Genomic DNA, 14656 nt, shown 5'->3' with positions numbered 1-14656 from the left:
TTGTGAAGTGAGCCTGCCAAGTTAGAGATAGAACTGGGTAACAGGGCAATAGTGACCATTTGGGGTATGATTTGTCTCTATTCCAGACAAGTCTTCAAGTTACCCCGTGACTGCAAAGTTTGAGCCCTTCTTTGTGGTAAAACACCAAACCAAACTCCCTGGAATTGGAGTTGTAGGTGCAGACCCACTGTGTGGGAGTCTAGGTCCAGTGCTCTAGCCCCATTTACTTACTGGTGTGTGTGTGTGTGTGTGTGTGTGTGTGTGTGTGTGTGTGTGTGTGTGTAGGTCCAAGGAAAACTTGCAGGCGTCAATTGTTCTTCCACCACATGGATGGTCATCAGACTTGGCAGCAGTAGTCGTATTCACTAAGCCATCTTACTGGCCCTCTTGAGGTTTGGCCTTTTGCTATCTATTGGAACGCTAAGTGCGGCCAAAGACCTGGTTGTCCCAGGGACCAAAGAGTCCGCCTGAACACCTTGACTCAAGTTATTTCTGATTGGTAAGTAAAGATGCCAACAGCCAATAGCTGGACAGAAGAGACATGGGTGGAGTTTAGGTTTCCCAGGCGTGGGGGTCAGAGAGGGACCACTAGGGAGAAGAAGCTATAGGAGAGGAGGAAGGAGAAGCCATCATGGGTTAGGAGTCAAGAGAACGTGGCCCCGAAGGCTGGCCAGTTGGAATTAAGAGCAGCCCAGATGAAACATAGTAATAACTCAGAGTTACCGATAGGAAGTAGATCTAACAGCATAGAGGGTAGCATCTGCCCCGCTTTTGTACTGTTTGAGGCTTACTGTAAATGTAAAGGCCGTGTGTGTCTTTCATTCTGGAACTAAAGAGTCAAAGGTGGGGTAGAAACCTCTGGCCAGGATTAAATATTTTGACAACATGGCCCTTTCTTACTTTTCATTTAGCAACAGGCTCTTGCAAAGTTGTGAAGGTTGGCCTTGAATTCTGTCTTAGGCGAGGCAGGACTTGAACTCATGATCTTCCTGCTCCAGTCTTTCCACGTAGCTGGAGTTATAGACATGTCCATCTATTCCAGATGCTATGACTGTGGCTACTATTGCCATCCATGTCTTCCAACATTTCACTGAAAACATTCAATTGGCCTTTGACTAGAATATTTGCCAGGATGATTCCATAAGACTTCTGCTGAATGAGCTATGGCTATTTCACTGCTGATTTGTGTCTGGCCTCAGTCAGGGCCACCCAACATGAGCTTTCTGTCTATAATGCTGCAAACTGCCTATACAGCATAGACTAGTCCTGGCCATAGACTGCAACTCAGCTCACATCTGATACCCAGATCCCTGCATTCCTGGATCCAAGCCAACCTTCCCAACATCTGGAATTTATTTTCTTGTAACTCATAGTCTTATGCTTTCAGACCTGGGTCCAGGATCTTTTCATTTTCCCCAATGCTGAAGGACCTGAGAATATAGGTGGCTTTGGAAAACACAGGGATCTGGCTGGCCTGTGAGCTGTTCCAACAGCTGGGCTTCAGGGCAATCTGTCTTCAAGCTCCCCATATGATATCAAGGCAGAGGCTGGTGGATGGACATTTCCATGTGGGGTTCTTCTCTTCACCTTCATAGATTTGCTGGAGAATAAGAAGAGAACCGAATTTCCAACCCTGCCCACCCCTTTCTTCTTCTCCTTCTCCTTCTCCTTCTCCTTCTCCTTCTCCTTCTCCTTCTCCTTCTCCTTCTCCTTCTCCTTCTCCTTCTCCTTCTCCTTCTCCTTCTCCTTCTCCTTCTCCTTCTCCTTCTCCTTCTCCTTCTCCTTCTCCTTCCCCTTCCCCTTCCCCTTCCCCTTCCCCTTCCCCTTCCCCTTCCCCTTCCCCTTCCCCTTCCCCTTCCCCTTCCCCTTCCCCTTCCCCTTCCCCTTCCTCCTCCTCCTCCTCCTCCTCCTCCTCCTCCTCCTCCTCCTCCTCCTCCTCCTCCTCCTCCTCCTCCTCCTCCTCTTCTTCTTCTTCTTCTTCTTCTTCTTCTTCTTCTTCTTCTTCTTCTTCTTCTTCTTCTCTTCCTCCTCCTTCATCTAATATCAGGTGCAAAATGTTCCTTTCTTTTTGATACAACACAAAAATTTATCATGACAGTATTAAAAATCAAAGCAAAAAAAAAAAACTGTCACAAATTTAACAGCGTAGCTAACACAATTTATCAGTTTTTCCTAGGTTAATTAGTCCACTTTCTGTCCATTGTAGATTCTCATATTTCCTGTGCAGCATCCATTCACCTCATCCCAAGGTCCTCCGAATTCCCTGCTTATTATCCTCCCAAATCAAAGTCTAGAATCTCATCTAATTCATCTGCTCAGTTGTCCCAAATCTCATTAAGCCATCTAAATTAGGAATGGCTGAGAAGGAGCTACCCTGGGACAAAGTATTCTCTATTTGTGGACCTTAGAAAGTGAAGAAACAAATTGCCTGCTCTTAAAATATCACACTGGAGTAGGTATGGAAGAGCAGCTGGCGGAAATCTAGCTTTGAGAAAGAAGAAAGTTAAAAGCAAAAATCATCATTGTGTTTCAAGCAGTTTACAAATATGACCAGGCAAACGCAGGTTCAAAGGTCTGGGAACAGTCGTTGGAGGTCCGTGCATCTGTCTTGAGTCTTTATGTCTGTCTTAAGATAGAAAGAAGATGGTAGCTTTGAGGTGGGGACATTGGTACCCATCTTTGTGGAGCCTTTCACAGCAATGGCAGGTTTCAGAATTCAGCTGTGGTGGGGAACATTTTTGAAAAGCTGTTTAAAAATCTATTTGGGAAAAAGGAGCTGCGGATTCTCATGGTAGGTTTAGATGCATCCTCAAACCGCCATCTTGTACAAATTGACTTTAGGAAGACTTTGGCGACCATCCTGTGACAGGTTGGTTGTGGAGACAAAAGGAGAGTGAAATAGCAGCTTCACACTCTGGAATGCTGGTGGTCAGGACAAAATTAGACCTTTAAGAGGACATCATTTTCAGAGCAGTGACAGTAATGACAGAGGGCAGATTCAAAACTAACCAGAGTGTTAGCCGCTGAACTCTGAAAGGTGGTTTTCTGGGTGTACGTAAAGAAGCAGGATCTTTCAAAATCTATGAATACAGCAGATACACTTGGGTGACATTTCCTTCACCAGAGAAGGTGGCACACTTGGCCCACCTGTGTCACCAGTGGGAATGGCCTGGACTGGATCTCCAGCTAGCTCAAAATTCAGAAGTGACCAGAAACAGCTATTGCCTGTGTATTGTGGCAAAGCCAGCTGGCTTTTCCTGTATCCATGTGCACATGTGAGGAGCCCATGGGTTGTTTGGCTTTCTTCCACCATGCCTTTTACACACTACAGGAAAACCAGAATTACACTAGAAAAAAACTCGAAAGGAAACAGTACTACATTTGAATGCTACTTTCTGACCATCGAGCCTTGATGGTTATTTTTGCAAAGTCCCTGTGGAAATATCTTTGACTGGAAATGATGAGAGAAGCCAGAGCTGGGTAGGTCCCATTATTGTGATCCTGGGTCTGGTATCTCTACAGTCCAGAATCCCATCCCATCTGACTGTGGTGTCTCTTTGCAAAAAAGAAAGGAAGAGACAGCCATTTCCCCCCCCCCATCACGATAAAGCTAACAGCTCACTTTCCAGTGCTTTAATGTGATTCTCAAGAAGAGATATTTGTGTTGTGACCAGGAGTGAAGAGGACCAGAAAGCAACATTTCACCTAAGTTCTATTTTAGCTTTCTGGTTTAGCTTGTTTTAGTTAAAGGAATCAGTGAACTTTTTTTTCAGTAAGCTATAAAGACTGCAACAGTGCAGAAGGTTTCATCCTCTCTCTCCCCTCCCTCACAGGCTTTCTCGTGGAGTAGAGATTTAGCAGGGGGCTCATACTCACTCACTGAGCCCCATGGGCCACAGTGGAGCAAAGGGGGGCGGGGTGGGGCAAAGTGACTTTTATGTCCAGTATCACTGAGGACCCATCACCATCAGCAGCCGTCCAAGTCCAAATTCACCGTGGGATTTGGTTAGTATTCCTTCCCAGAACTGCACACTTGTGAATTTTGAGAATTTAGGAGAAAGTCACAAGACTAGTGTAGGGATGAAGTTCCTGGCCACCCTCAGTACTCTCTGAGCTGGGCTTCAACCTGACTCTGAGAAGTCCCTCTTTTCTAGCTGGTCTCATGCCACAGATTCCCGTTCTGCTGCAACCACGTGTGCTGTGCTGTCTGCAAATGTGTAATGTAATATCCTTCGGGTCGTGATAGGAAGAGCTGAGCTAGATTCTTTCAGTCCCAAGCCCTCTGCCCAGGCAATTCTTGGCCACATTTGTACCATAGCCTTCCACTACTTAGCCTTTTAAAACTTCTTTAAAAAACAAAAACAAAAACAAAAAACAAACAAACAAGCAAACAAAAAACCAAAACTCTTGATTCAGAGGTTGGAGAGATGGCTCAGTGGTTAAGAGCACTGACTGCTCTTCTAGAGGTCCTGAGTTCAATTCCCAGCAACCACATGGTGGCTTACAACCATCTGTAATGAGATCAGATGCCCTCTTCTGGTGTGTCTGAAGACAGCTACAGTGTCCTCATATACATAAAATAAATAAATCTCAATCGATGGCTCAGCAATTAAGAGTAGTTACTGCTCTTCTAGAAGGTCTGAGTTTTGATCCCAACGCCCACATATCCAATCTTCTGTAATCCCAGCTCCCATCATCCTCCAGCCTCCATGGGCTCCTGCACTCAGATGAGTACAGCCCCATACACAGGCATATACAATTAAATTTCTTTTAATTGAAGAAAGATAATAAAAGTGAATCCTTTTAAAATGTCTTGATTCACAATATAAAGAAGGGAAACAAATTTCAATGAAATTAGTCTTATTCACTGGTAAAATCAAGTTATAATAGGAAAAAAGTTCTTGCCATCATAACTGTGGGATGTAAGGCTTTTCTTTTAGAAGTAACCTTAAAGAATGCACATTGTAATACTGGCAACTAGGTCCAGATGCGATTTCCAGTAGAATTCCTGAGAAACATGAGACAGCATGGCTTTCTTAGGCTGAGGGTCTTTTATCTTTTTCTGATTATGCTCAATAGTTTGATCCAGTCTGGCTAAGTCGAGCCGAGCCCAGTTTTCATCCTTACCAGTTCTTGGATCGTTTTCCTACCTGCCACGACACCCACAGGACCCCTGCATTCACAGCCTTTACCCGAAGGCCCATTACCTGTGTCATCAGCAACAGGCCGGCTTTGTGAGACATGCTGGTGATGCTGGGCTTCAGGAAATCTCTGCCCACGTCCCCTCAGCTGCGTCTACTCTCTCTTGCTTGCTCTCCCTCGTTCTCTTATGTCCTGCTTTTTAAAAGAACTGGCAGACATCCCAGCCTGGAAGTTTCGCTCACGCTCCCATAGCTGATTCTACACAAGTCCAACCTGGCCTCATCCTTCCTTGCTCCCGCAGGCTGTACCCATAGAAGGTAGTCAGGGATGGGTGCTGCAAAGCAAAGAAGGTGGCCTGTAAGGGACAAAGCATGACTCTATTTCAGGTGGCATTGATGCTGAACAGTTTCTTGGCAACATCTGGTTATCTAGTAGTCATGCCCCTCCTTCTGAGGACAGTGGATGTTCCTACATTTGCTCTCCATGGAAGAGAGGAGGAATGAGCCATCACTTAGGGAACACGGAGTTAGGTTTCTGTGTATTGGATTACATTGTGGTGGTCAAAGGCCTGTCCCATTGCACTGGCCCTGTCCCTCATTGATATAGTGGCTTAGACAAGGCACCCTAACATTGCTTGCAGATGCAGTTGTGAAGCACTTACCTTAGAACCTGGTCTGGAGTACCAGCCTGCCACATACTATTGTTACACCTATGTCCCCAGCCCTGTGGTGCCCATCTTATAGATAAGAAAATGGAACAGCTTACTGAACAGCTCCTGCCCTGACTCCCTAATTCCCACATTAATAGCTCCCCCCCCCCACCAATGGAAGTAGGGACTGAACCCATGGCTTCATACATTTGAGGCAAACATCGTGTATTTCCCTCTCTTAAGTCATTGAGTTATTAGCTTTGAACTCACTCTAGTCCAGGCTGTATTTGAGCTTGTATCCTCCTACCCCAGTCTCCTGAGTAGCTGGGATCACAGGCCAGTTCCACCAAGCCAGCCCAGCTAAAGGTCCTTTTTCTACTTCGAGCTGCCAAATACACAGTGCATGTGGGCAGTGGTCAGGCCATCAAGGTTTCTTATAACCTCTAGTCTGGCATTATCTCTACTTCTAAGAAGTCCTTGGTGGGCTGCATACACTTCCTTATCACTGACAGCTTTGCAGGGTAGAGGCAGGAAAGCAATAGGTGGTAGAGCAGTTACTTTCTGGCTGGTCTGGGACGGCAGACTCAGGTATCTCCACAATACTGGAACCTGTAAGACGAAATCCCTACTTTTCCTTCCCACTCAACTGTTTGCTAGAGCACCAGGGAATAATGAGCCTGTGGTCTCAACACGGGCCAGAATCTAGATGTGGGTTTTCTGGTTATCAGGAGGCAGTGGGTCCGGCAGCATCATTGCTCACCAGCTGGGGTCAAGCTGTGAAAATTGCTTCTGTTCACTGTAGTACAACCAATTTAAACTTATCCCCGACCAGCTTTTGAATGAGTGAGACTTGGACTATGGTTATTTTATTTGGCTTTGACAATTACTGGGGCCGGGCAGTGGTGGCTCACGCCTTTAATCCCAGCACTTGGGAGGCAGAGGCAGGTGGATATCTGAGTTCGAGGCCAGCCTGGTCTACAAAGTGAGTTCCAGGACAGCCAGGGCTACACAGAGAAACCCTGTCTCGAAAAAACCAAAAAAAACAAAACAAAACAAAACAAAACCAAAAAAAACCAGACAATTACTGGGGGGTAACCTCTAATCTACTTTTCTAGCTGCTGGCCTGACTACCTTCCCAGCAGTGTACCCCAGATACTTGCTGTTTCTCCTGGCCACATGCTCATGGTTCATCTCCCCTCATGGAGGCTTCCTCCTCTCCTCCTGTTCTCCCTCCTTCTCCTCCTGGTCACTCTTCTCCATCCACAACCAGGTAACTCCAAACCCACCTACCTCTAACCCCTTCAGTAACTGGCTGTAGCCAATTTTATTTAACCAATAGTTTTAAATCAAGGACAAGGTTTACACAACAAAAGCTTGTAAATGTGAGAATTCACTTCTAGGAGTAAAATTGTCTGAATTTAGCATTACAATATATAGTAACAGATCAAACCTTAACACTTTATGTCTGGCCCTGGCGTGGTGGTGCAAGCCTTTAATCCCGGCACTTGGGAGGCAGAGGCAGGCAGATTTCTGAGTTCGAGCCTGGTCTACAGAGTGGGTTCCAGGACAGCCAGGGCTATACAGAGAAACCCTGTCTCGAAAAACAAACAAACGAACGAACAAAAAACCCCAAAAAACCACCCCCCCCAAAAAAAGAAACAAAAAACAAACAACAAAAAAAAAAAAAAAACCACTTTATGTCTGTACAAGAATAAGACAGCCATGGATGGTACAGACAGTTGTTAAAACTACTGGACACAAAGGTAGTAACTGGTGGGCTAGCTCCAGTGAACATTACTTAGTGTTGTATTTGTTTGTGTTTCTAGTGGAAGATGATATACTAGCCCTTTTGTCCACCTATTTACCTGCTTAGCCAGCCATCTCCAGAGCTGGTGGACAAATAGCTTTTCAGTGGGTGCAGATGAATGTCTTCTAGGCTCCCAGGACAGAGAAGCAGCTGACAGCGTCATGCTTGCTTTCTCATCTATCTGGTCCCACCTTGCTCTGCCTGCAGCCACCAGAATGCCCTATTATGCTGGTCTGCACACTGCAGAGCTGGGTAAGAGGGCCTTCTAGGTCACTCAGGCGTACAGGCAGAAGAGCATCCTGAGGTCTTCAGAATCAGCAGCAGCAGCACCTTTCCCCAGGCACAGACATGCACTGGGAACAGTTTCTTGAGACAGTGTTCCTTCCTTGGTGTCCCTTACTTTGTTGTATGTTTTCTATTTGGTTGCCTAAGATGGCATAGTGTATCCTAGCAGTTGGGAACACTACTTCAATGGAGACACCCTGGTTCCAACAGCCTTTTAGTTGATTAATTATTTTAAAGATTTATTTTACTAAAGTATAGGTGTGTGCCATTTTTAAATGTGTGTGTGTATGTGTGTTTTGCAGGTGGCCATGGAGTCCAAAAGAAGATATCAGATCTCCTCTGGAGCTAGAGATACTGTGAGCTGCTTGATACAAGCCCACTCAGGTTTTCTGCAAGAGCAGTACATGTTTTTAACTGCTGAGCCATCTCTCCAGCAGCCTTTTTTTTTTTTTTTTTTTTTTTTTTTTTTTTTTTTTTTTGCTGCTCAGTATGCTCTGGGAGGCAGGAACTCTCTGGGGCATTGTGCTGAGGCGTTGTAGGGATTGTAGCTACTTCATAAGCCCCCTCACACCATTCATTGTGAATTCATTCATTGTGGATACCTGCTTCTCAAAGACAAGGCCATTACTACTCACAGGGACTTCTCTCAAGGCAGTGGGATGTTACTGTGGCATGGTACACATGAGGAGGGACCCAGAGGAGAAGGCAGGGGAGATGGAATAGAAGCGTGAGCAGCCATCGGAGGTGCCCAGCGGATTCTTTCAGTCTTATCCCCATTCTATCTCCCTAGATCCGGGCCATGAGTTCTAACTTAGCCATTCCGTTCCCTTCGTGTTTGCCAAATGTGGATGTGCAAAAACAAAGTCAGAAAGTAAGGCATAGGAAGCCACAAAAGGCTTTCCCAGAGGAGGGGAAAATGCTCACAAAGTTGGCAGACAGGATACTGAAAAGCCATTCTGAGCCTAAGCACAAAGGAAGCTCTGAGATGAAGCGGCTTTGTCTCCTGGTCACCTGCACTGGTTTCATTCAAACCTGTGTTTGGATGGCTCCGGAGTTCAGGCTAAGTCCTGAGCCCTCTATAGCTAAGGCAGCCCGTGGTCAATGAGAAGGTGAGGTGGCCTTCCTCCCACATTCTCTTGGCTGCTGCCTTAGTATTCGAAATCATGAATAGTCTCAGGTACTAGAGCCAAGGCTCACAGAAAAATGCAACCTCAGCTGCTTCCTCCCCGAGACTCTCACCCCACCCCCACCCCAAGGTCTCAGCAGATCCCTCTCCGCCTTTCCTGAATGAACCTGCATTTCCTCTGCCCAGCTGGGGCTCTGGCTTCCTGTGTGCTCAGCCTTTACCGTAGCTCGTCTTCCCGGGACATTTGATGGGCTCAGGAAATTGCACCAGACGGAAGATAGGGCGGCAATCAATTAAAAAAAAATAACGTTTCTAAGAAAAATGAAAAATCTAGGCTTCGCACAAGAGTTGTTTGTGTAACATATGCCCTACGTTTGTGTAACATAATGTCCATGGAACAATATATCTAATTTCTATCTCTTTCTCGCCCCTCCCCATCTTAACAAGAAAGGAAATCGATTTTTAACCTTCTGATTCCCAGCATACTGACGATCCAGGAGCAAAGATTGCCTTTACTTTTAACCCATTCGTCAGATACTACCCTCCCTCTTCTCTGCCCAGCTTCGTTTCTCCCAGCTACTAGTTAGTATATTCACAGTGCATGACTCATGAAGCTGCAGCCTGATTGGATGAAAACCAAGTAGCACCCCCCACCTCCCCGCGCCGCCCCAAACGGGTCAGTCAATTACAGCTATTCTCGGCTCCATTCACAGATTTATTAGCTCTCACACAACGAGGGAAATTCATTCGGCAAAGTTCATTCATAAAAATTTCAACAGCTTGGGTATCATCCGCTCAGCTCAGCCTTCTGCTGTGCACAGGCTCCTCCTGAAAAAGACTGTAGGAGGGTCCGGGACGGAAGGGTGCCCTGAGAAGGGGTGGGCCGGCCGGGACTGGACCCGAGCTGCACGGAGGATGCCCGGACCTCAAGCTGGAGGAACAATGCGGACCAGCGCCCGTCGCTGAGACTCCTGGCTGGTGGCCCAGAACCAAGATCCTCCGAGAGAGGGCAGCCGTCATAACCCCAGCCCATACAGAAGGGCCTTTGACTCTTATGTGCTTTTTTATTTTTCCCTTTGAAATGAACAATCACGGGAACAAATAAAGGGTTAATGGGCTAGTCCCTGCCCCGCCCCGTGGGAGCTGGAGGGGAGCAGGTTTGAAAGTTCCTGTGCGCAGAGGGAAAGGGGGTAAAATATTTCTGCTAAGACTAGAGGCGTGGTGGCACTCGCTGCCCCAGCCTGGGGGACGGGATTCCGGGGCAAGGACACCCCCGCCCCCCGCGCTCCGGGGACCTCTGCCAGGGCCTGGAAGGGCCTGCAATCAGAGCTGGGGAGGCGTCTTCCTGGACTGTCATCCTTGAGCAGCTTGGGACTGCCAGAGCAGAAGTGAGAGGTGACTGTGGTGTGGGTCTACCGGACTGCGAGGCACTATAGGCTGCGGTGCCCCGTCTCAGCATTGCCAAGGCTATGCGAGAACGCAGCCAGGACAGCCAGGCAGGACTCACGCTGTATGTAGGACTCTTTGGGCACCTGGGGATGCTTCACAGGACCAAGTACAGCCGCTTTCGGAACGAGTCCATCACGTCTTTGGACGAAGGGAGCCCCGGAGGCTCGGTTGGAAACAAGGGCTCATCGCCGCCTCCCTACCCAGCCCTGGCCCCTCACCTGCCGACTGAAGATGCCACTGTGCCCAGCCAGGAGAGCCCCACCGCGCTATGCACCTTGATTCCCCGTATGGCAAGCATGAAGCTGGCCAACCCCATCACTTTTCTGAGTCTGAAAACCTTCTGCTTGGGTACGAAACAGGTGCCCCGGTTGAAGCTCCAAGAGAACCAGGATCAGACTCCAAGCAGCCCAGCGTCCCCAGAAACCAGTCTAAATAGGACTGGGCCTGCACCTGCACCACAACAGGACCAGGTGGGACGCAGGCCCACCTCCTTGCGTCCTGATTCTTGCCCACTGCCTGGCCCCGGAGAACCAACCCCCAGGAGCAAGCAGGACGGGCCCTCTCTGCAGCACCTGTTGGGGAACGGTCTGAACTACTGTGTGAGGGTAAGTCCCTTAAGGCCTGCTCCCTGAGCATTCACGGGAAGGGCAGCTGTGCTCTCTGCGGGGGCTTTGCTTTAACCTCGCTGGACTCTAGATTACAAGAAGACATACCGTTGGACCAACCGAAAAGAGAGTTGGCCTTAGAGATTTCCTACAGGGATCTGGCACATACCAGAGTCAGATCCACTTTGCTCCAAGGGTGTGAGCTGTTGCTAAGCCATAGGCAGCTGTTGGTGCAGACATAGCTTCTCTCTCATAGAGACAGACAAGATGGCAACCTCTGGCAACCGGGACATGTGGTATAAAAGGGATTTGACTTGGTTTAATTTTTTTTTTTAATTTGACATTTAACAAGCCCTTCTGAAAATTTAGCAAAGTCCCGAGTGTTATAGCTGGAGCTGACGGTAGCACTCACCCACACAGTGGGAGAAGGACCTGATCCATGTGCTGTGTCTAAAGTCAGGGTCCTCGATGTTGCTGTGTCTGTCTTTGCCCTACCAAGATCTGAGTAACTAGAGATGCAGCTTCTCAGCGTCTGTCTTTTGGAGCCCAGATCTTAACTTACACATGTGCGATAGATTACACAAGAGCATTGGTTCAGCAAATGATGCATAATGTGAGAATACTCAGGAAACCTGGAATGGGGGTCGGGGGATGTGGGGGGGAGGGGATGTAGTTGGGTTCTGAGATTCATGAGAAGGTGTGTTGCAACAATGGCAAATCTCCATGGTAGAAAGGTTGATTCTGGACAGGTGCAAAAGTAGGATCAATGTCATTGTGGGGTCTTCGGGGAAGCTTGGGGTTTGTCCTGGAGAGGGTGTGGGGAGGTAGAGGTGATGGTTACCACACAGTCCTCAGGAACTGAACAAGGTAGGACAGGGAAGAAAGGGAGGTCGTCAAAGCTCTTCAAGGGCCAAATGAAGTGGCTGTAAACACTGGTGAGCAAGGTCCTCCGAGGTTCACAGGCATATCGTGAATGTAGGTTTTAAAAGAATCATCTGATGCTTTATTTAACTTGTGCTGAAGCAGGAAGAAATCCCTGAGGCCAGTGAGGATGCTTCCTGTTCTTCACGGAGGGTGTAGCTGAGTAAGGATGAAGACTAGAGAGTGAAGAGTAACTTCCAAAGTTAAGTCCTGGATGATACCCAGGATGCCAGAGTCAGTGGAGTAAATTGGGAAAGGATCTCATAACTTTGCACTTGACTTCTCAGATAACAGCAATGCTATCTAGAGGTGCTGGTGCACAGGTGAGTGGTCTCATCAGCCCAGCACTGATTGAGCTTAAAAAGTCAGAACTGAAGTCGGAAGAGTGGGTGACTGCATTGCACACTGACCGCATCTGGCTCATGGATGACTTGAGGGATGCTGGAAGGATTGCAGAGAGAACAGGCTTGGAGCAGACTTGGTAAATCGATGCCTACGGCCCCTAAGGACAATAAGCATGTGGAGCCCAGCTCCTGATCTCCACAGCTCACTGTGGCCAGGCTTGCATGTGTTAGTGGGAAGTCCAGAATCCCATTACACTTGTCAAGCTGTAGGGTGCCAACCTGTTATGGTTTGGAGTGACTTCCAAACCTGAGCTCTTAGCACCTGCCTATTGCCTTCAGATTCCTACGTTCAACCCCACCTTTCCTTCTGTCCTGTACCCTTGCTGGCTCCTTACACTCACCCACCTTGTAAAATTTTAAGTGTTACTGGGTGATGTCCATTTTCCCTGGGAGGTTCCCTTACCAGTGTTTCTGGGTTTTTTAATGAGGACACCAGCTGTCTTCTCACAGTGGTAATAGCTTACCCCAGGAGAAATGCTGACCTCATAACCCAGATGAACTCACAATTTCGTTATAATATTGTGATGTGCATCTCTGGTTTTAGCTGCCTTTCTCACAAAACCTAAAATATCCCAATACTTATAGATCCTAACTTGAAAGACAAAACTGTTTCATTTGTCATGTTAGCAAGTTAAAATGTCTCAGAGATATCCCAGGGGAGTAATTTTTCAACTCAAAAAAGCGGAGCGAGATCTGGACTCATGTCTCCTATGTACCATTCTCAGCTCTCTTCCCCACAGGGTTCCACCCTGGCTGGCATTCTGTTCTCGAGAATTCTATTGGGATGTGAACCAACTTTTAAAAACGAAGAACCATCCTCTTAATTTTCATTGAAAAAATATTGTACTGAGAAAGACACGGCGTGGTTGTGCTGTGCTCTTGTCTATAGCAACAAGTACATGGAGGCGAGGAGCTCGAGGAGGGTGATAGATGAGGTCAGGGGTCAGGCAGTGTCCTGATGACAAGTGGGCACTGGTCGGTGAGAACTTAGGTACAACAGTTGTAGGTGAAGGAGCCCCCATATTCCACCCCCTTTCCCACATACGTGACGATTACTGTCTAGTCCCAGTCACTCATTTGTCTGACCTACACAATCACATTGTAGGATCTGTTTTGTAGAAGCTGACATTGGTCAGTGGAATAGACTAATCCTAAACATCAGAGATGATCTTGTCCCCGTGGAAGTCAGTGTCCCGTTTCAAATGTTAGTGATGCCATAGAGATGTGACAGCAGAGTCAACGGAGAGGCAGTCACTTGGGCGGAGAGGGCCGGATCCTTGGGGTCAGAATCAACATTGTGCTGATGTCTGCATTCATCGCCACAGAGACTCTGTTTTCCATCTACCCTGAGTTAGAGTTGGCTTTGGGTTAAACAACTTTTTAAAAAAGTGATTCTTTTTGTGGTCTCACAATGTAGAATTAGTAATGCTATCAAATGCTATCAATACTATCAGTGCTATTAAAACTTTTCTATGGTTCCTAAATGCTTTTTTTTTTTTTTTTTTTTTTTTTTTTTTTAAAGAAACGTTTGTTTAAGCTCAGCTTTTGATTCTCTTGGAAGTTTCTCAGGGGAGGTGGCCTAAGAACCTATTCTTTGTGAGATCCCATACTGGGAGTGGAACAACTAGTCTGGGAAAAGTACTGGAGTGGGTGAAGTTCGTTGCATAGTGTGAAACAGTGACTTTTGTCATGGCCGTGAGACAAAGTCTCATGTCTGAGGCCTTCGCAAGGTACAACATACACTCATATTGGTTTTTAAGGTGCCCAGAACAATCCAAGGTGCCCATCCAGGTTTGCCTCACTCACACCCCCTTCTCTTCTCATTAGATCCCCTCCCCAAGACATTTCCTAGAAGCTTCTTGATGGAGCAAGGTAGATGGAAAGCTCTCTCCCAGGATCGGCTCATACACCTGGCCAGGCTGCACATCTGCATGATTATAGACTACTCAACAGTGCATCTCGTAAGCATTGCCCCAGACTGGCATCCCAGGGCTCCTATGGAAAGTGCCACACACTGGGTGGTTTATGCAGCAGGACTTTACTAGACTTCACTAGAGTTAAGGGATCGAGAAGGGGGCTGGAGAGATGGCTCAGAGGTTAAGAGGGTGACTGCTCTTCCAGAGGAGCCATATTCAATTTCCAACACCCACATAGCAGCTTACAACTGTCTGGAACTCCATGGATCCAATACCCGTACACAGATATACATGCAGACAAAACACAACTACACATAAAATTAAAAAATAAATAAATAAATAAAAAAGGAGT

General features: G+C 47.1%; 1 protein-coding gene across 1 annotated transcript in view; it reads left to right on the top strand.

The window, feature by feature from the left end:
- The first annotated feature begins 10221 nt into the window (after positions 1-10221).
- Shc4 (SHC adaptor protein 4) overlaps positions 10222-14656 on the top strand; it is a 91812-nt gene continuing 87377 nt past the window's right edge. The window contains exon 1 of the mRNA XM_034496148.2: positions 10222-11063. Coding sequence (XP_034352039.1) covers positions 10479-11063 — 585 coding nt within the window. The 5' untranslated portion in view covers positions 10222-10478. The remainder of the gene's footprint in view (positions 11064-14656) is intronic.

Source organism: Arvicanthis niloticus, chromosome 2, assembly GCF_011762505.2.
Source record: "Arvicanthis niloticus isolate mArvNil1 chromosome 2, mArvNil1.pat.X, whole genome shotgun sequence".
Taxonomy (NCBI): domain Eukaryota; kingdom Metazoa; phylum Chordata; class Mammalia; order Rodentia; family Muridae; genus Arvicanthis; species Arvicanthis niloticus.
The sequence above is the reverse complement of the archived record's forward strand: the minus strand, read 5'-3'. Positions and strand labels throughout refer to the sequence as shown.